Genomic DNA, 21,644 nt, shown 5'->3' with positions numbered 1-21,644 from the left:
TCATACAGAAGAACAGAAGATCTTACAACTATATACAACTATGTCCTGGGGCTTGGGGGGAAGAAGAAAAAAGAAGGGGGTCTCACTTTTGTTTGGAGTGGGGAGAATTAGAGAAAGAGCAAAATTCTTCATCTACCTAAAACTTTGTTGAGTATCAAAATAATTTTATTTCTGCATCATAAATTTGTAATTTTAACAACTTTGATCATTAGCTAATGTAGTAATACAAAAAATGAGGGAGAAAAGATGTTTGTTAGTATTCATTTTCATAAAGTGCAGATTTAATTTTCAATTGTTTGCCTAAGTAAACATCATCTCATCTCACATCATCCCCTGCCCCCACCCAAGGAGGCAGGAGAAAAAGGCTCTTGCTAAGTATATCTAACACCAAGAATAAAGGAAAGATCCAATAAAGATTTTTTTGCAAATGTTTTTCTGGGTAAGATTTCTGAGGACAACAGTACTGAGTGTAAAATAACCTTTCATAATTAATATGAATACATATGATAAAATAGCAAGTACATAATTTAGATCTCCATGCTTATTTTGCAATTTTTTGGTCTCCAATTATGAAAGGTACATAACTGAACAAGAATGGTTACCTTCATATGTGGCCGAATTATCTTTACTGAAGTTGTTTGAAGACATTCTCTGCTTTAGGCCCTTGCAAGAAGTTAATTCTCACCCTCCCTTACCAACTGTATAAAGTTGCTGTTTCAGTCAGACGGACATTTATATTCAAATGGGCTTCTGATTTTACTCTACCACATAAGGACTGGCATCTTTTTCAAAAGAATATTGCTAGCAATAGGGCTAACTGAAGAGTATGAATGGCTTAAGTTTGCCAAATGCTTTTCTCTGCAACAGTATAAATATGGATTATTAAAATTGTCTACTCAAGTATAAAATCTATGCAAAACCCTCATAATATAGGCAAAATGTTCAAAGGCCAAGAAAAAAAATTTTTTTTCTTTTACAAGAAAGTGCAACTGCAGGGTCTTTTGAATGATCTTCCAGACAGTTCTGCAGAAAACTTAGTAGTTTGGCTCAGAAAGTAGAGTTCCTCATGAGGAATTAAGGTTCTTCCTAGAAGAATACAAAGCAAAATTTCAGGCAGCTTTCTGAAAATAAACCATTAGTTTGTGGCTACACAATGAGACAAACTGGGACTTATAACAGTGAAGGCTTTTGGATTTGCTGTGATTTGCATGAGAACTTGACAGAGCTTGTTTCTCTTACTCCAGGACGTCGGGCCGTTCTATAACGTTATATACGGTAGTCACAGCCCTTTGTCCAACACTGACAGTAGGCATGAAACTAATCAGGGAGGAGAAAATCAGAAGTGTTTTCATATGTGTTTCAGTGCTTTTTCAGGTCAAATCTCAATACTTTCAAATAAATCATTAAAAATAGAACATTTTCTTTGTTATTTTACATAGTTAATAGATAATCACGGTGAAGGAGCTTTCTATCAGTCGTCAGTGACACATGCTGTCCCATGGTCAGATTTTCAGCATTTGTTCGGCTGCTGCTAGATGGTAAAGGAAGTTTTCCGTTGCTGGTGGAAATCGTCTTTGCTTTAGTGCCTCAAAATTGAGAACCAGCTTTCCTCCATCACCCGAAACTTCTGAGAATGGTGCCAGGTTGGTGAAGATTTCTTTTGTTTTTAGGGAAATATCCTTTAATAGAACAGGAAAATACGCAGTATGTTAGCATTAAAAAGTCTGAATAGTTGTTGCATTTGAATAGAATTCCTCCTGCTTTTTAAAAAATTTTATCAAACTAACTTCATTATAAATTAGGAAAAATGAAACAGACTTAACTTAGAAAAATCAATATCGTAATTTTTTAAAATCATTTTAGCGTGTACAATTCAATAGCATTAAGTATACTCACAGTGTTGTGCGACAATCACTACTATCCATTTCCAGAACTTTTTCATTATCCCAAACTGAAATTCTGTACCCATTAAATAGTAACTCCCCTCTCCCTCTCCCCAGTCCCTGGTAACCACCATTCTACTTTCTGCCAATATGAATTTGCCTATTCTGGATACCTCATGTAAGTGGAATCATACAATATCTATCCTTTTGTGCCTGGCTTATTTCACTTTGCATAATGTTTTCAAGGTTCATCCATGTTGTAGCACATGTTAGACCTTCATTCCTTTTTAGGGCTGAATCATATACCATTGTATTTATATACCACAGTTTTGTTATCCGTTCATCCACTGATGGACATTTGGGTTGTTTTCACCTTTTGGCTGTTGTCAATAGTGCTGCTAGGAACGTGGGTGTACAGATATCTGAGTCCCTGCTTTCAATTCTTTTTGACATATACCCACAAGTGGAATTGCTGAATTTATGGTAATACTATGTTTAACTTTTTGGGGAAGCTGCTGTTGTTTTAGAACAAATCTCTTCCCAAAGTCCTCTTCTGCTTGGGATAAGTACCCAGCACCCGCCCCACAGCTTTACTCCTCGCTGATGGGGGTTCCTTTGGGTGGCTGAGGGTTCACCAGAGCTCACATTAAAGTCATGTCTTTTTCTTGGTTTGCTGACAGCCTTAAGTCATTCAACTATTTCTGAACGCCTACGGCATGCCGGGCACTCGCATCATACATTATACTGAGTCATCTGTGTATCACTTCTACTCCATGAAAAACACAATAATTCAAAACTCAGATTTACATACTTCACCAACATTGTAAAGCGTCAGTGTTTTTACTCTAATGCTGACAGAGGGATGGATGGGCAATGACGATCCATGTGGTGGGAAAGGAGGGTCTCAGTGTTCAGGTCCTCAGGAGAAGACCCGCCCATTCTTCCTGGCCACAGCTGGACGGGCCACCAGCACTGGACAGAAAGAACAGTGCTGCTGGCGGGTCCCTGTCAAGCACTGGGGCTTCTCTCACCAGCACCCTTCAGCTCACATGTCACCTCCTCAGAGGCCTCTGACCCCTTCTCTAATATTCTCTACCTCAACCCCTTGTTCCTGTGCCAGCAGCCATTTATCACGGCTCACAGTGATCTTGTTGTGTATATTACTGTGTCCATCTGCTCCACTAAAACACACACAAGGGCAGGGGCTCTGCTTGCCCTGTAACCTCACTGCCTGTGGGATGCCTGACATAGAGTCAGTACTCAATAACCATCACCTAAGTAAATGAATGGGTAAATGAAGAAGAGCCACCAGGTCTGACCAGGTGAGCAGGGTCTGCTCATCAGAGGTGTCCCCCAGGAGGCACAGGTGCAGACAGGGAGAGACAATCCTTCCCGGCCCCTGGCTCCCAGGCTATGAGACAGGGGTCTAGATGAGGCAGCTCCTGGGAGAGGCTAGGCTGGAAGTGTATCCCTGCAGGAGAGGAGCAAGGAGCTGGGAACCGGCACCATGCAAATAGGCAGCAGACAGGAGAGGAGACTGGGCAAGCTGCGGTGCCCAGGTGGGGTTCTATCACCACACGGAGAGGCATAAATAAAACCCATTTGCCACCCCAATCTGGCAAGGGTAGAGGAGACGGGCCACATGGACACTGTGGTCAGCTTGACACGTAGACCCCAGAGAGGAGCTGGCCCTGCAGGGTGTGACGCCAGAGTCTGCGAAGTTTGGCAGGGGTTCTGATTACATGCTTACCAATGTCCTGGAGACAATACACCAAAGCTAGATTAAGATGCTTGATCTAGTTCCCCACGCTCAGAAGCAACCTTCACTTTACAATTTGTTCCTCCGTGAAAATTCCACTAGGAGGAGAGAATGCACTGGCCAGCCCAGAAAAGCATTCAGACCACTTGGCAGTTACATTTCTCACTATAAATACTTAGCTTCACCACCAGCCCCCGCATATATCTGTCCCCAGAGCGATCGGCCACAGCAGCTGCCCACCTGCTCGTCTTCACCAGGGCCATCCTGCAAACCCTCTTCTGAGCATCTGCCCACCGGCCTCTCCCAGTCACTTCACTCTGTTTACACGAACAGCAGTGGGTAACGAGCAGCTGTCCGCCACACACTGCCCAGTGACGCCATTTCAGGACTCTCAGTAAGTCAGATAATTAAGGAATTACCTGTATAACTTGGCTGTTTGATTTCTCTGGATCTTCTGCAGACTGAACAATCAACTGACCCATTTCTTTGTGCAGTTTGCCCATTGTCATGGCCTCTGGTGAGATCAAGAAGAATAATGTTGTATGAATATTTAGACATTTACATAATAAAAAATAATCATGCCATCTACCTGAAAACGTGAAAGATCACACAGAGGGAATTTTCAAAAAGCAACTGACAATCCCCCACATTTCCATCTTATTACTAAACATAGATATGATGACATGCTAGGAGGTAAGACATAATTATGATTTATAGACTTCATGTCCTAAAGAAAAATACGCCAACACCAAACCAAAGATCTCCTTCACACCTACCTGATAAGAATTTTTATCTTTTCTTTCTAGACAAAACCTAATGAAAACTCCTGACTACAAATAAGTTGTGATTTTAAGCCAAGAGCCTGTCCAGGTCTTCACAGCTAAGAATTCAAGTTTATCTTTCTGGCGGGAATATTGTGAATGAAGCACTTCCTGTCAGCTCTGCAGAAGCCAGCAGAACATTCAGTGTGTAAAGGCCCTTAGAAATGAGAAAAGGAAACAACCTAATTACATTAATTATATACATTGCTACTTTCTGCAGCAAGAAGAGTAACAGAAATTTCTGTTTGTCACTTCAAGGGACAAACTCCATTCGAATGGGGCCAACAGGGATGAGCCCATTGTATAGACTCAGCAACAGATGGCAGCAGGGAGACAGCCACCCCTCCTGGTCCTAGTGCTTCAGCAACTTAAGTGGCCCTGGCCACAGCTAATTTTCTATCACTTTGGCTTTACAAAAGGCAGTATCTCCTAAAGAGCTGATTCTATATTTTGAATTTTTCACCATGAACATGCATTATATGTTTGTAATTTCAAAACAAATTAAAAGAAAACTAGTTCTGGTTCCATTAATTTGAAATTGCTAGATAAAACCTCACATAATCAGAATCTATCTAACAAAAATCCCTAATTAGCCAGCATTCAGCTGCTCCTACTTTTAGGAGAAAGAGAAATGACAATATAAAAGCTGTTATCAGTAATTCCCATCTAAAACCAACACCTCAGTAGTGCCCCAGGCTCAACACACACTTAACCCAATCTTTACCACTTTATGTAGCTGTAATTTAGGACAATTTAAAGTTTCATAGAGATGACACTATGACACTAGAACATCCTTTCTTTTTTTTTGTGAGGAAGATCGGCCCTGAGCTAACATCTGCCAATCCTCCTCTTTTTGCTGAGGAAGACTGGCCCTGAGCTAATGTCCGTGCCCATCTTCCTCCACTTTATGTGGGACGCCGCCACAGCATGGCCTGACAAGCGGTGCGTTGGTGCGTGCCCGGGATCCGAACCCCAGCCGCCAGCAGCAGAGCGCGCGCACTTCACCACTACACCACGGGGCCGGCCCTTAGAACATCCTTTCTTAATCATTAGCTCCAAGAATACATTCATTCCCTTGTGCTTACTGAGACACCCTTCAAAAAGATTTTCCACACAGGAGTCATATACAACCTTTGTGTAGTGGTAAATGTCTATACTCTTTGATACTCCTTCCTCCATGAGGTGGAGCCTAGTCCTTTTCCCTTAATAATTTGCTTCTAACAAGCATAATATGGAGGACGTGATGGTCAGGACTTCTGAGACTAGGTCATAGAAGGCACTGTTGTCTCCTCTCTCTTGGATCACTCACTCTTGCGGAAGCCAGCTGTCATGTCACGAGGACACTCAAGCTACCCTGTGGAGAGGTCCATGTGGTGAGGCCTCATGCCAAGAGTCATATGAGGTAGCTTGGAAGTGGATCCTCTAGCCTCAGTTGAGCCTTCAGATGACTGCAGCCCTGGCAACATCTTGATTGAAACCTCATGAGAGATCCTGAGCAGAACCTCCCAGCTCAGTCACTCCTGAATTCCTGCCCACCAAAACTGTGAGATAATATTTGTTGTTTTAAATCACTAAGTTTAGAAGTGATTTGTTATGCAGCAATAGATAATTAATACACCTTGTTTAAACAGAAAAGTGGAGAAACAAGATGAACAGACTATCTTATTAACATATACTGTGCAGCATCAGCACCCAGGATGTATTATTAACATGGCTAGGTCTATGAGAATAAATGCTGTGTTCTAGACATGGAAGAATCCCTCTAGCTTTGGCACAGAAGATTAAGCAGGCCCTCAAATACTGGTTTTAGATAATTAGCCCAAAAAATACCACTGCCTGGCTTACATCTTGTGGTAACAACAGAACAGAATAGAATAGAGAACTAACCTTTCGCAAGTGGAGCAATGGTAATCTCACTCTCTGCCAGATTCACAAACACGTCATAGAGGTCTGATCTATTGCTCACCTCCAAGTGCACAAATCCGGCGATGTAACCTGCATTACAAAGAGGACCAACATTACTGGAGTAGGAAGACATCATATTGTGAACATACCAAAAGAGAATGGGGTCTAAAAGCTCATTGGCTGCTTTTCATCACTGCTTTATTTATTCAGGTTGCATTAGCTGTACCCTGTGGCATTTATTAAGACTACATTATTGTCAACTGCCTGAAGGAACTCACACAACCCAAAACGTTCCAAATCTAGACTTCAGTATCAGGAAGAAGGCTGAAGTAAAGCATTTACTTTTGAGTCGTTGCTGTTCGGGTCAAGAATGGCAGACAAGGCAGAAGGTGGCAAGGTCTCTCTTGACTAGTGCTCTCCCGTTAGGTCTTTGTCTCCAAGAAATCAGAGCCAAACACCTGGGTTTCTCAGAGTCACATGGTGGAAAGAGCATCATCTTCCACCAATTTAAGATCAGATACAATAAATGCTAAAGGAATCAGTGCAACTCAAGAATTAGCAGACCTCTGGAATTGGTGTTAAGATAATGGTTCTCAGACTTTTAGGATTTCACAGAACAGTACAATAAAAAAAATTTTTTGAGGACCAATTTATCATTGCTCAAGTTTTACTTTACCAAGTGAGGACATGTAAAAAACAACAACAGCAACAAAAACAAAAACTTACCACAGAGCACCCAGACACAGACTCACACACATAATGAGAAAATGTGATATATGACAGAAATGATACTGCTCATTACTGGAGAAAGGAGGACACTATTCAATAAGTGTTCCTGGGCCAAGTGGCCATCCAAATGGCAAAAAGTGAGATCAGATCCCAAACTCACACACTACCAAGAAAGTAATTCCAGGGAGATTAAGCTTTTAAATGGGGAAGAAAAAAACTTTTAAAATGTTGACAAGAAAATATAGGAGAATATCTTTCTACCTTTGGGATAGAGATTTTCTTAAACAAAATATAAAAACTAAAGTCATAAAAGAAAAATCTAATAAAGTCTACCACATTAAAATTAAGATTTCTATTCATCAAAAGATGAGGAGAATGAAGTGTTAAAAAACACTTAAAACTCAGAGAATTTTCAAGCATATATAACCAACAATGGATTCATATCTTGCATATATAAAGAATTCCTATGAATCAATAAGAAAAACAACCCAATGGAAAAATGAATAAAAGAAAACAGTCATTTTGCAGAAGAGGAAACACAAATGACAAAAACACAGAAATATGCTTGACCTCATTAGGAATCAGGAAAATGCAAATTAAAATCACAATGAAATATCACCATATACCCACCAAGTTGGCAAACATTTTAAAGTTTGATAATATCAAGTGTTACTGAGGATGTGAAACAACGGGACCTCTGCCACACTGCTAGTGAGAGGGTAAATTGGTACAATCTCTGAAGAATACATCTGGCATTATCCAGCAGCTGGAGGACTTGCACACCTTACAACCCAGAGATTCTACTCCCCAATGTATAACCTAGAGACAGTCTTGCATATGTGCAGCAAGAGACCCACAATAAGAATGTTCATTGGGCCGGCCCCGTGGCTTAGCAGTTAAGTGCGCACACTCTGCTACTGGCGGCCAGGTTTGGATCCCGGGCATGCACCGACGCACCGCCTCTCCGGCCACGCTGAGGCGGCGTCCCACATACAGCAACTAGAAGGATGTGCAACTGTGACATACAACTATCTACTGGGGCTTTGGGGAAAAAAGGAGGAGGATTGGCAATAGACCTTAGCTCAGAGCCGGTCTTCCTCAGCAAAAAGAGGAGGATTAGCATGGATGTTAGCTCAGGGCTGATCTTCCTCACAAAATAAAGAATGTTCATAGCACCCTGTTTTAAAAGTGAATAACGAGAAAAGTCCAAATGAACAGACTATGGTATATCATTTAATGGAATCCTACACAGCACCAAAAATGAATGAGACTATAGATATCCACAGGAACATGGATGAATTTCACAAAAATATGAAATATTAAGCAAAAAAAAAAAAAAACCCACAACAGGCCACAGAAGAATTCATCCATCATGCGTCCATGTGTAAGAAGTTAGTTTAGTAAAACTAAACAATACGTTGTTTAGAGATATGTGTTTATTTTTATGTGGCCAGAGGAGGGGAGTGAGGAAAAACAGTGGAATGAGATGAGAAGGCACATGGAGTGCTTCAAAGTACTGACAACATTCTACTTTTCCATCTCTCTGGCGAGTCTATGAGTGTTTATTTTATTTTTTATAACTTGCAGAAATATTACATATTATTTTATATGTAAGAAGTACTTCATAGTTGAAAGAACAACAACAAAAGCCCCTATCATCTATCTTCATCATCAGTTTACAAAAGGACCTTTAAGACCACAGAAGTATAAAGGGCCTTATAGGTAAAAAAACAAAAACAAAAAACTGTATCACTACAAAGTTAGGATTCCTGTAGACATAAATAATACTGTATTTGGGCCGGCTCCGTGGCTTAGCGGTTAAGTGCGCGCACTCCACTGCTGGCAGCCTGGGTTCAGATCCCGGGCGCGCAACGACGCACCGCTTCTCCGGCCATGCTGAGGCCGCGTCCCACATACAGCAACTAGAAGGATGAGCAACTATGATGTACAACTATCTGCTGGGGCTTTGGGGGGAAAAATAAAATAAATAAATAAAATTAAAAAAATAAATAAATAAAAATAATACTGTATTATTAAATTATTCCCAGAATCTTATTATTAAAAATTATTATACCAAGTATAATAACATCACTTAAAAATAATTTTCCTTTGAGAAAAAATAAGGAAAGACTCAAAATAAAATCTAAATGAAATCACTAGTAGGGAAACTTTTAAGATGAGAAATTCACAAATTAAAAATAAATTGCATTTTGATGATAGCTGCACAATAATGTGAATGTACTTAATGCCACTGAACTATACACTTAAAAATGACTAAGCTGGTAAATTTTATGTTATGTGTATTTTACCACATTTTTTTTAATTAAAAAAACTTTTTTTAAGGAGAAAAAAATTGGCTGCATCTGCCAAAGAAATACTAAATGATCAGTATTCCCCCTAGGACATGCGCGCGCGCACGCACACCCCCACGACAACCCTGGTTCAGCCGAGTCTCTCCACCCTGGGAGCCTGTTGTCTACCTGGGCACATCTGCAGGGCCTCCAGCTCGTCGGCACTGAGGTGCACAAAGGAATGCAGTATGCTCCAGTCCTGTCGATGCCACACCAGGGCAGGCAGCGTCCTGGGGAATGAAGGCGAGAACTCAAATGGTTGCTGGCCACACCTTAGAGACTCAGCTTGCCCTCTTCCTGCCTCTTCCTGAGGTCAACGTGCAGACAGTGGAGTCGTAAAGCTATCAGAGGCAGAGGCAGACCAACCCCTAACCAAGCCAACACCTCCAGGCTACAAAGTAAAGTTCTGCAATGTTTTAAACTCTGCTTTTTGGGTCAGATTAGCTACAAAAAGCTCAAGGTGAAGTTTCAAAAGATCTCTATGGTGGCAAGGAGCGATGCCTTTAAAGTTTCCTCCACACACCCCACTCTGCAGACTGCACAGAGAGGGCATCTGAGGGTAAAATCCAAAGTGAGTCCAGCAAGCAAGAGGTTTTTTGCAGTCTCTCATTTTATATTTAAAATTCTGGTCAAACTGACAAACCACTTTGTGTTTGTTTTTATACAAAATAGGTTTCCTTTAAAAAAAACTCCCAGTAAAATAGCTATTGCAGGAAGATGTGCCGAATTTATCCGTGATTTCGTGAACCCCCTGGTACCCTGCTACATATCTCAGAAGCTGTGGACACCCCAGATTCAGAAGCATGACTGCAGAAGAAAAGGGTAATGGGGTGGAAAAATACAGGGTTTTAGAGTCAGAGCAGGGTACAAATTCCGGCTCTCTCACCTAAAATCAGAGGCAATCACAATCATAACAATAATCGTTTCTAAAGTGCACACTATGAGCAAAGAACATACCAAGCACTTTGCACAGATTATTTCCAATCCTAACAACAAACTTATGAGGTACGGATGATTACCTTCATTTCACAGAAGAAGAAGCTGAGGCTCAGAAACACTGAGTGTCCTTTATGTGCTCACAAAGCTATCAAGTTGCCCTCCCAGGATTTTAACCCAGATCTTTCCGACTACCAAGCCTTTCTTCTTTCCATTACCTAACCATGTAGCCTCTCTGAGCCTCGATTTTCTCTTCCATAAAACAGGCTAATAACACTTCCTTGCAGGGTTCTTGTCATGAGTAAATTTAATAATTTAAGGTGACTTATACAATGCCTGGCATTCAGTAAACACAGCATAAATGCTAGTTCCTCTTGCTTTTAAAATAGAATCTTAAAACAAGTTAGATTTGGCAAAGAAAGAAAAACTAAAACAAAATATCTATGTTTATTATAAAAACAAGAGAGTCTGTGGTAACACTGAACAAAAGAAACAACTTAGGGCCGGCCCCGTGGCTTAGCGGTTAAGTGCGTGCGCTCCGATGCAGGCTGCCCGGGTTCGGATCCCGGGCGCGCACAGACACACTGCTTCTCCGGCCATGCTGAGGCCGCGTCCCACATACAGCAACTAGAAGAATGTGCAACTATGACATACAACTATCGCCTGGGGCTTTAGGGGAAAAATAAATTTAAAAAAAATTAAAAAAAAAAAAAAAAGAAACAACTTACCTAAAACAGGGGTCAGGAAACTATGGCCCATGCGTCAGCTGCCTGTCTTTGCACGTAACGTTTTACTGGAACACAGCCATGCTCATTCATTTATGTATGTATTATCTATGGTGCTTTTATGCTACCCACGGCAGCTGAGGAGTTGGGACAGAGACCAACCATATGGCCTGCAAGTCTAAAATATTTACGGTCTGGCAAGGAAAAGATTGCAAACTCCCTGTTTCAAGAATCTGTCCAAAGTCAGTGACCTTGAACTACTAAATCTAAACTGAAACATTCGACCAAAATGGTATTTCACCCCCAGCCTAACACATTCTATTTATACCAAATCTGCAACGGGATAGAGCACACAGTGACATCGAGTGTCCCAAACTGGCTGCCAACAAAGCTTACACTTTTAAATGATTAGAGATAATACCTGGTAAACTCCTGGACAGCTTCTATTTTGGGGTGATAGACGACAATTCTTTTCTTTAGCATCAGTGCTGTGTGTAAGATAACAGTTTCCATTCCAAACTGAGATACAATGTCTTAAAACAAAAGAAAATATACTGTTACTGCATTAAATATTATACAAGGAAATAAAGTTTTTATTGGAAAGAATTCTTATCATATGAATGCAAAATTATTTTCACTACAGAGAATAAACTTAGATGTTATAAGTTCAAATGTTATAAGTTCAGAAGCACCTTATTTGGTGGATGGGTTTATCTATCCATATGTCTGCTCACCGGGATGGGTGTTAGAGCTGTCTACACTTGCCTCCCAAGGGACTTTATGCTGGATGAATACATGAAACCAGACTCAAAAGAAAGTGCAATAAATGATTTGAAGGAGAACCAGCAGCTTTCTGTGTCATAAAAGCTTCTTAAGTTTTAAAAAATGTTCTCTCATTGCCCCCCCCCATGTCATTACTTAAGTCCTTTTCAGACAGTGTGACAAAAACCTAACACCTCAGCAGGGATACTTAGAAACCGTACAGAACAGTGGGATCAAGAGCAAAGACAGGTGCTGTGGGAGGATGAGAACGAAGGCCAGCATTGCCCTCAGAGTTCCCCTCTCCTCCCTTTTAAGGACCCCGAAGTCTGTGGCTCAGCCCTGGGCTGTCTCTGCCATTCTGGATTTTCCAGCTAGGAGAGAGAGGTGAGGACTTAGATTAGGAACTCGGGGTCAGGGGCCTGAGCTCTCCAGATGCAGGAGGTAACTGCTAAGAACTAAGGAAAGAAAAACCATGGAAGTCAGTGGAGATCTCGAGCCATGAAATTAAGCTTACTGGTGAAAGAGCATTTCTGCATTAACAGTCAGAATCACACGGAAAGGAACACCACAAAAATCTGCTTTCCTAGGACAGAATTCTAACCAAATAAGGAAGTGCAGAAGTTGAACTACCCTCCTGTATAGGAAACAAATATTATGTAGATGAAAATATATGGAAAGATGGAATAACAGAGTCTAACGAGAGACTATCCTTGGCTTGGGGGCTTTGTTGTTGTGGGGATGGAATCATCTGGGAGGGGTTTTTGTTTCTTCTTTTGCTTTGCTTTTTTTTTTTTTTTTTTTTTTTTTACCTTTGATGGAGCCTGCAAGGTATGCTTTTCGGGCATCAAAGTCCTTGCTAAGGAAAGAGCCATTTTCTTCACTCTGGCATATCCCCTTCGTGAGAACTGCAATATAACTCTCCATCATTTTCACTGGGCTCCCATGTTTCAGGTACATTCTGTAAGAGAGGACGAAAAGCAGCTGTGCTACTATTTAGCATGAACCACTTGGAGAAAGACACCAGGCCAGGCATGGGTACTTTCTAAAGAATCTAAGCCAACTTGCTAGTACAATTCTGAATTATCTGCATCTTTTCATGACATGATAACTTCTATAATTTAATTATAAAATGTATTTTAAAAAAAACAGCAACCACTTGAGAGACCTTGAACAATTCTCTGAAGTCAGCTCTCTCTTTTCATCTGGAGAAGCCTTCGATAGTCTACTCAGGCAAGAGAAGGAACAATGGACTTTCTGAGGCCCCATTATTCTCAAGAATATTGCATACTTATCTCTTTTTATGTCTTACATTCACAACTGGTTCTTAGTCATAACCACTCTGTTTTATTGCCGGCATTTCCTTTGACAAGAAAGAAGTTTTATGCATTGTTCACAGAGAAAACAGTAATTAGTTGTAGAACCTATACTTATTATCAGAGTTCCCAGAGGTAGCCATAATTAGATAATTAAGAAATCAAACTCCTTTAAGTTTCTGGTGATAAAAGCACACTAGATACATTTATCATCAAGTTAAAACTTGCAGAAAATGCTGACAGGAAACTGGCTGCACTTAGAGCCCAAACGTGAACTCAGTCCCTTCCCCTGAAATCTCTTCCTGTGAGTAACTAAATCTAAATTTTGCTTGAGAAGCTGGACTGGGGCTACATGGGCCTTTTAGTAGCTGAAGGGATAGAAAATTGGGAAGAAAATAAAATCATTTTTTAAGACAGATCACTTGAAATTTATATTTATTGTAGATAAGTGAAAAAAAGCAAGTGTTTTAACCACTTACCAAATTTTGTCAATCATCAGTTTTTTAACTATTTTAATGCACAAATTGAGAGAAAAAGGTAGAGAACAATGAATATGGTAAGCTATCATGTATATAAAATACAGGCAAACCCACGAACTCATACACATGCTTCTGTATGGAGAAAATAACTCTGGTAGGATGCAAACCGGCCCAGGAGCTGCCTTGGGGTGGGGGTCAGGAATAGGGGAGGCCTGGAATAGGGGAGGAAAAGACTTAGTTTTCACTGTATACCCTTCTGTGTTGCTTGTATTTTTTTTTCACTATGTGCTTACATTACCACCACCAACAACAAAAAAATAAAAATACCACTAAAATTATAAAATAGAAACAATATACAGTAATGGAGAAGAGAAACACAAGATGGGTAGTAGGTTAAGATGACTTCCTACATGACAACCCTGGGCCATGAGAGATGGAGCAGAGGGAGGAATCCCTCAAAACCACTCCTGAGGAAAACCACACAGGGCAACCCAGGGGGCTTTATTCAAATGGACATCCACAGACTACCACCTAGCCTGGACAACCGACTCCGAGTGTGCATGAAACTCCAGGTCTCTACCAGGGCCACTAGCTGGAGGGACTAGAAGAGGAAGGGGATCATGGCAGCTGACCTGGATCCCCATAGGGAATGAAGCCCTCTCATGTGGGCTCCCACCTCCACTGTGAGCAGCACGCTGTGAAGGCATGCCTGCCTGCTGCTCTCACCAGAAACGGAAGGGAGCACCTCCTCGGTAACCTCACCATCATCAAAATGTGCTTGTCTACATGTGTGTGCACGTGCACACATGCATTTGTGGGGAAAGAGAGCGTGTGTGTGCCTGAGCACGTGGATGTGTACACACACAAGGGCAAGCCCTTGAATGTGGTATGGGGTAGCGGGCAGAGGAGGTGGCTGGCAATAGCTCTGAGTCCTCTTTTCTCTCGCACTGTGACAAGAGAAGAGAATCCAGAATGCTACAACGCCATGGCTCTGCAGGAGCTGAAAAACTCTTTGGGCTTCCTCCTGGGCAGGAAGTGGATCTAAAGCAACCTTACCTTCTGGGCCCCAGAATACTTCTCAGTGAATTTCAGTTAAGTTACCTAACTCTGACTCAATCAAATGAAATGGGAGTCCAATGTTTGTTCAAAAACACCTTTGCAGTGTTTTTAGTTCACAGCTTCTGGATAGCATCTCTTCTAGCAATAATAATCTTTCCGTGTCAGTGCCATATTAACAGACAACTTTTTATATTCCACAGTGAGTCATACACCTGGAATTTATCTTATGACAGCAAGAAATCTTTCTTATTGTAGCTGGCTACAAAAACAGTACAACTTCATCTCATCAAAATACAACGTAGGGGCCGGCCCTGTGGCTTAGCTTAAGTTAAGTGCTCACGCTCCGCTGCTGGCAGCCCAGGGTTCAGATCCCGGGCGCGCACGGACGCACCGCTTCTCTGGCCATGCTGAGGCTGTGTCCCACATACAGCAACTAGAGGGATGTGCAGCTATGACAAACAACTATCTACTGGGGCTTTGGGGGGAAAAAAATAAATAAATAAAATCTTTAAAAAAAAAAAATACAACCTGAAACTCTTAGGTAATGAGAAAGTATTCTTACACTATGTTATATGTGTGTGCACATAAAAATGGCAAAAAGACAACTATTTATCGGGCTTACACTGGGAAAAACAAAACTCCCCTCGTCCCCTCCCCACAAAAAAACTACTTATTGGGCGTGAGCCTGAGCGTAATACATAACACCTAGAATTATAATTCTATCTAGTGACAACAATATTAAAGAAAAAAAAAAAACTAAACTAAAACCCTGCAAAAGCCTTCATTATAGAAAAAGCCAACATCCCTAACATATAAGATTTCATTAAGTCCACTAGATATATTCACCAAGGCCAGAAAGTAGACTGGCATATTTTAGACAAATTTTTCAACAACTGGGATGAAACTAAAGGAGTCTACTTGCATCACAATGAACCAATTAATCACTTTCTCAGCTCCTCAGATTCTAGCTAAGAAATGTTTTCCTGTGCTTTGGCATAATTCAAAATGCCCATTAACTTTCCCCAAAAGGACTCCCACACGCAGACCTTGACACATATGAACCAGCTTACTACTTCATAAAACACTTAATTATCCATCCTGCTAAGGAAAATTCTAGATTGGAAGTGAATAGAAGTAACAGACCAAAGTGACAAGTGACTCAAAATACCCAGGAACTACAATAGTTGTGCCAACTGCTTTTTCTCCTCCCGTCTACCATCTTCCCAAATAAGAGGAGCAGTATCATTGAAGCAGAAGAGAAAGTTCCTCTTCATAAAATGGTCTCTGAAGGGTTGGGGAGACAGGGCTGAAACTTGCTTCCTCAGTGTAGAAATCTGCTATGTAACTATTGAGTAAGATCTTCATTTTTGTACATTAGCATTTAATACAGTTTTCATACAGACCTACACAATATCCTAGTGAAGGCGGCATATTTCTCTGGGTTAAAATCTTTCGCGGTCAGAACAATAGAAAAATGAGTCACCTGTCCAAAAGAAAAAAAAAAGTACGCTTTTTAAAGATACTTTTAATAGAATAAATTTTTATTACCATATTCTAACAAACCTCTTATATAAGACACACCAGCATTAAAAGGAAAAGACCAAAATGTAACAAAGTCCTCACTTGCTTCTTTATACTTTTATACACACATAAAAATATATATTTATATCTACATACATATTTAATTTCCTATATAAGAATATAATACTTTTGGAGTTAGAAATTTTTTTTCAAAAACACAAAAATATTTCAAATATCAAAAATGTGAGTTTTTATTTAAAGTCCTGAAACCTCATCAAAGCAGAACTAGGAATGCTATACAGACATACTAATTTAGCAAATATTTTTCATTAATGAAATAGAAGGATAGAAGAAAACAACAAAAATATGTCTCAGTAAAAATCATACAGTTCTCCAAATAGTCAATTCTCTGTAGAATGCTACATAATTTAAAGGGAACTGTTATAATAAGCTTCATTTATTTATATGCCTCTATTATTATAAATATAAATTTCTGATAATCATATACCTATTATTTCCATTAATGAGACAAAATTCAGAACTTTATATAAAAAGTAAAGCACTTGAGAAATAAATTTTTAAAAATCACATTTTGAAGTATAAGAACTATCTCTAAATCTTGCTATTTTTCAAATCTGAAAAAGATTTGAAATCAATGTTGCTATAAATTGGCAGTCTGTAGTGCTGAATATGGATAAATCTACTTGAGGATACATCAAGGCTTTTCAGCAAGAACTTAATGAACATAAACCAAAGATTTTATAACACAGTGAAAACTATCTTTTTGCAAATTTATGTTTTCTAATTATGAATCTCTGTTTTGTCTTAAATTTCTAAGTTTCTAAATGGTTGCCTTCCTGTTATTTTAAATATAAGTCCTTAAATTTAAACCGGTATCTTGGATATGCTTCATACAGTCCAATTATTGGCTACAAAATTAGCCTTGAAAAGGGAAGAAGTCCCCACCCAGGAGCTCAGCCACTTCTTCCCAACATTCTTTCCTTTGAGAAAACCTGCTGGTTGTTTGGGCTTAGGAAAGTCCACAATGACCACATACTGGTTTTCAGCAGGTCACACTAATACTGTTCACATCATATGACACACACAGAGATCCTACTGAAAACATGAGTTTCCTTAATTATTCTTTCTATTCTTAATATGCCCTTACCATCCACAAACAAATGAAAAAACATCTTAACTACGCCACAGATAATTATATCCTTTAAAATAGTTTTTAGTTATGGAAAAATACTTCTTCCCACTTTTAATCAGAGTCATGGCTTTGAAACTACTTCTACAATTCTACTCCATCAGAGCAAAAAGGAATCCAAAAAAGGCTTCCCTACACCAACCACAGAATCAGTCATACAATATACACCAATAAATATTTATAGAATGAATGAGAGCAAAATGTGAGAGAGAACATTCCCAATGAAAATCATATTCAATATTTTTCAAAGGCATATTGTGAATGATAAAGTCTAAAGCTAAGAGTTACTGGAATAATCTTACATCATTTTAAATATTTTGAGGTTTTTGACCTTTATGCAGTCATACCTTTTTCAAAACTGAAGAATCTGGAACTTCAATTGTTGTGATATAAAACCATGTTCTTCTGTACTGACCAAAGACGAAGGGATGGAGAAGTTTGTTTTCATCTGTAAGGCAGCATTTTCTCAGCAGCAGATTCCTTAAAGGAGCTGTCGTGGAAGGATAACACCATACCCACAGAACTTCTCCATTTGTGTCCTTTTCTACGGTGGAAAGATGGTCACTGTGAGAATGTCAAACAGCAGCAAGGAAGTGAATTGATTGGTTACTCAGAAGCACTTAATGGAATCAATTTTAACATCCCATTTACAAAGCAACCTGGAGCACATGAGATACCAAATTCCCACCTACCTCTACTGGTCAAATTATCTAGCTCTCCTGATCTTCAGTTTTAGGCCACCCGAGTAAAAAGCTTTTATAACAAATCATGAATGAAAATTCAGCCTTACAAGTTTGGTAGAGGTCTTCTCTATCTCCTCCCACACAAATTCTCATCAACTTATCATTACTTTACTTTTTTATCTGGTTAGAAGGATCTTTAATAAATACATAAAAAAGGTTTATTAAAAATAAAACTGGAGGGCCGCCCCATGGCTTAGCGGTTGGGTACGCGTGCTCCGCTGCTGGCGGCCCAGGTTCGGATCCTGGGCGCGCACCGACACACTGCTTCTCTGGCCATGCTGAGGTCGCGTCCCACATACAGCAACTAGAAGGATGTACAGCTATGACATACAACTATCTACTGGGTCTTTGGGGGAAAAAATAAAATAAATAAAAAATTAAAAAAAAAATAAAATAAAATAAAACTGGAGGGCCGGCCCTGTGGCTTAGCAGTTAAGTGTGCGGCTCCGCTATTGGCAGTCCGGTTGGTATCCCCGGTGGCGCCGACCAACACACTGCTTCTCCGGTCATGCTGAGCCTGCCTCCCACATACAGCAACTACAAGAATGTGCAACTATGACATACAACTATCTACTGGGGCTTTAGGGAAAAAAAAAAGGAGGATTGGCAATAGATGTTAGCTCAGAGCTGGTCTTCCTCAGCAAAAAGAGGAGGATTAGCAGGGATGTTAGCTCAGGGCTGATCTTCCTCACACACACAAAAATAAATAAAATAAAATAAAATAAAATAAAACTGGAGATGAAGAAAATGGTGAAATTTCTTTTAAATCTTGTTACTACTGATTGTACAAATTCTATATTTAAAATTTTAATAATAATAATAAATGTTATCCAGTCACATATGTAGTTTCATCATCAAAGTAAACCTCAATAACAGAAGCAATATGCTAATAATAAAAACTCCAGCTTAAATTTGGAGAAAGTTACTGCACATGTAGCAGTAAGAATCCAGATTTTGATCTATAGTTTTAAAAAAAACTTTTATTATAGAAAATATCAAGTATATAAAAAAGTAGATGGGGCGGGCCCATGGCTTAGAGGTTAAGTGTGCGCCTCCGCTGCTGGCCGCCCAGGTTCGGATCCGGGCGCGCACCGACGCACTGCTTCTCCGGCCACGCTGAGGCCGTGTCCCACATACAGCAACTAGAAGGCTGTGCAACTATGACATATAGCTATCTACTGGGGCTTTGGGGGAAATAAATAATAAAAATTAAAAAAAAAAAAGAAGTAGGGCCGGCCCCGTGGCTTGGCGGTTAAGTGCGCGCGCTCCGCTGCTGGCGGCCTGGGTTCGGATCCCGGGCGCGCACCCAAGTGCCGCTTCTCTGGCCATGCTGAGGCTGCGTCCCACATACAGCAACTAGAAGGATGTGCAGCTATGACATACAACTATCTACTGGGGCCTTGGGGGGAAAATAAATAAATAAAATCTTTAAAAAAAAAAAAAGTAGAGAGAATAATAAAATGAATTCCCTCTCTCCATCACTCAGCTTCAGCAATTATCAACACTTGGCCCTCCTTGGTTCATAAGAGGGCGGAGCGCCCCTCTCATTCTTTTGAAGCAAATCCCTTTTAAATGCATGTCAACGTGAAAAATAAAAAACATGCTGAATTGAAAATATAAGTCATCTTTTTCTTCGCTGTTACCAGATAAAAGTCAGTTTAACTCTGCCTCAATTCAGAAGTACCTTCAAGCAGGACTAAGATGCCTCAGGTACTTAGGTTTGACTTTGAAGCAGTTCTAAAACCATATTACAAATGAATACAGGAAGCCGTTCCCAGATAAACGCACTCCTTTGAGACACTGAAAAATAATGAGCACATTTCGCCACTTTTGCTAAACCCAAGCCATGTTCTTGTACACTAGGGGAACACAGAAGAGTGTCGAGGGGTTTGTAAAAATCTCAATAGAATAATGCTTTCTCAAAGGACAATGCCACGCAGGGAACCGACAGACTTGCATTCGAGCCGCCCCGCGCTGGCTGTCGCCTATAGGACGAACGGTTCTTTGAAACACCGCACACGGCTCAGGCACACATTCCGGCTGCCCTAAGATCTCAACGTACTTCCTCATCCGTTAATTCCTGAAAACTAACCGGGATCCGCCGTATGTGATTATGTAGACCCTCCTGCTACACGCATGAGCCCCATCCTATGATGCAGGAGTCCTCCACCGGTATGAGGGGGGGCTCCGGGCTAGACTGCAAGGGTCCCATTCTGGCTCCGCCACTTCCTAGCGTGCGCCCGTGCACAGATGACACCCTGGGCCTCCATCTGCTCCCCGGTAAGGTGGGCATCAAGCGACCCACACTCCCCGGAGCCGGGGTAGGAGTTAAACGGCAGATAGTCCACGCAGAATGCGCAGCACCCGGGACCCGCACGGTTGGCCACCGTGTCTCCAACTGCTCGATCACGCGATCGGGGCCAGCCAGGCGCCAGGCGGGCAGTCACGCGTGGCTCCCCCACGCTCCGTGGGACCCGGACCCGCCGCCCCTCGCCGCGCGGCCCGCGAGCGGCTCTCGGCCCAGCCGGGGCCCCGCCCGCGCAGAGGCCCCCTGCAGCCCCGGAGCTCGGTCACCTGGGGCGACCAGGAGGAGCGCCCTCCCGGGACTGGGGAGGCCCCGGGGGTCCCTCCGCCCCGCCGTCCGGCCCGGAAGGGCCCCACGCGAGGCCGCGGGCGGCCGAGCCCACGGCGGCTGGCCGGGCCTCCGCGCCGAGGAGGCCAGGCCCCGCCGCCTCCCGCCCAGGCCCAACGCGGAGGGGCCGCGCCCTCCCCACCCGGGCGGCGCCGGGGGCCGCGGGAGCAGGGGCCGCCCCGGCCCGCACGGAGGCGGAGGCGGAACTGGGGTGCGGGCCTGCGGGGCAGGGCGCCTGCGTCCTCACCGATCAGCCCGATTCCGAGCATCAGCTGGGTGTCCGCCGCCTCAGCCGCAGCCATCTTCCGCCGCCGCTGCCGCCTCAGCGCGCCGCTCCCAACCCCCGCTCGCAGGCCACGCCCCTCCCCAGGCCACGCCCCCAACCGCAGGCTCCGGCCCCGCCTCCCTCTCCAGGCCCCGCCCCCTGGAGGCCCCGCCCCCTCCCGCTCTCCCGGACTTCCTCCGCTCCTCCGCTGCTCTTCAGCCCGTGTCTCTTCACGATCAGCAACGGTCCGCAGTTTCTTCCCTCCAGATCTTCATCTGCCTTCTCCTCAACCCACTCCAGTCTTCCCTCCGCTCCTCAGGCTTTTCTCATTCTACCTCTGCCCTCCAGTCAGGCTCAAAAGAGGCGTCCTGAGGGCGAGGGAAGGGTCGCCGTTCATTCATTCATTTATCATCCATCCCCCCCCCCCAAAACTGAGGTATTAAAATGCCCTTGGGAATATGGTGTTGACCAAGACAGAACATTCCAGTGGCGGAAGACGGACAATTACTGAGTAAAATAATACTACAGTTGCCCAGAGCGATAAGCCCATT

General features: G+C 42.1%; 1 protein-coding gene across 3 annotated transcripts; it reads right to left on the bottom strand.

Annotated features, from left to right (window-relative positions):
• Positions 1 to 138: 138 nt before the first annotated feature.
• On the bottom strand, positions 139 to 21,163 carry DENND10 (DENN domain containing 10). 3 transcript variants are annotated; one of them, XM_058544102.1, is made up of 9 exons: positions 21,076 to 21,163; positions 17,801 to 17,997; positions 16,126 to 16,205; positions 12,681 to 12,829; positions 11,531 to 11,642; positions 9,578 to 9,678; positions 6,351 to 6,458; positions 4,062 to 4,156; positions 139 to 1,679 (listed from the first exon to the last, which is right to left on the bottom strand). In XM_058544102.1, the coding sequence occupies exons 1-9, from the start codon at positions 21,128 to 21,130 to the stop codon at positions 1,503 to 1,505; spliced, it is 1,074 nt and encodes a 357-aa protein (XP_058400085.1). In that variant the 5' UTR covers positions 21,131 to 21,163; the 3' UTR covers positions 139 to 1,502. The 3 variants fall into 3 exon arrangements, 2 of the variants coding, with proteins under 2 accessions (XP_058400085.1, XP_058400087.1); XR_009220500.1 differs by lacking the exon at positions 139 to 1,679 and adding an exon at positions 4,419 to 4,620 and having other exon boundaries at positions 4,097 to 4,156; XM_058544104.1 differs by lacking the exons at positions 16,126 to 16,205; positions 21,076 to 21,163 and having other exon boundaries at positions 17,801 to 17,888.
• Between the last annotated feature and the right edge of the window lie 481 nt (positions 21,164 to 21,644).

This window comes from Diceros bicornis, chromosome 6 (assembly GCF_020826845.1).
Source record: "Diceros bicornis minor isolate mBicDic1 chromosome 6, mDicBic1.mat.cur, whole genome shotgun sequence".
In the NCBI taxonomy this organism is placed as follows: Eukaryota; Metazoa; Chordata; class Mammalia; order Perissodactyla; family Rhinocerotidae; genus Diceros; species Diceros bicornis.
This window is presented reverse-complemented; position numbering and strand designations above follow the sequence as displayed.

What these genes read in the sequence shown, in the direction of transcription:
- DENND10 (XM_058544102.1), bottom strand. Translation starts at nt 21,130, where the DNA reads ATGGCTGCGGCTGAGGCGGCGGACACCCAGCTGATGCTCGGAATCGGG. An exon ending in ATTCTTCAGTTTTGAAAAAG is followed by an intron (nt 16,206 to 17,800) that starts GTATGACTGCAT and finishes TCTTTTGGACAG; the next exon opens with GTGACTCATTTTTCTATTGT. An exon ending in TTCACTAGGATATTGTGTAG is followed by an intron (nt 12,830 to 16,125) that starts GTCTGTATGAAA and finishes CCTCTCTTACAG; the next exon opens with AATGTACCTGAAACATGGGA.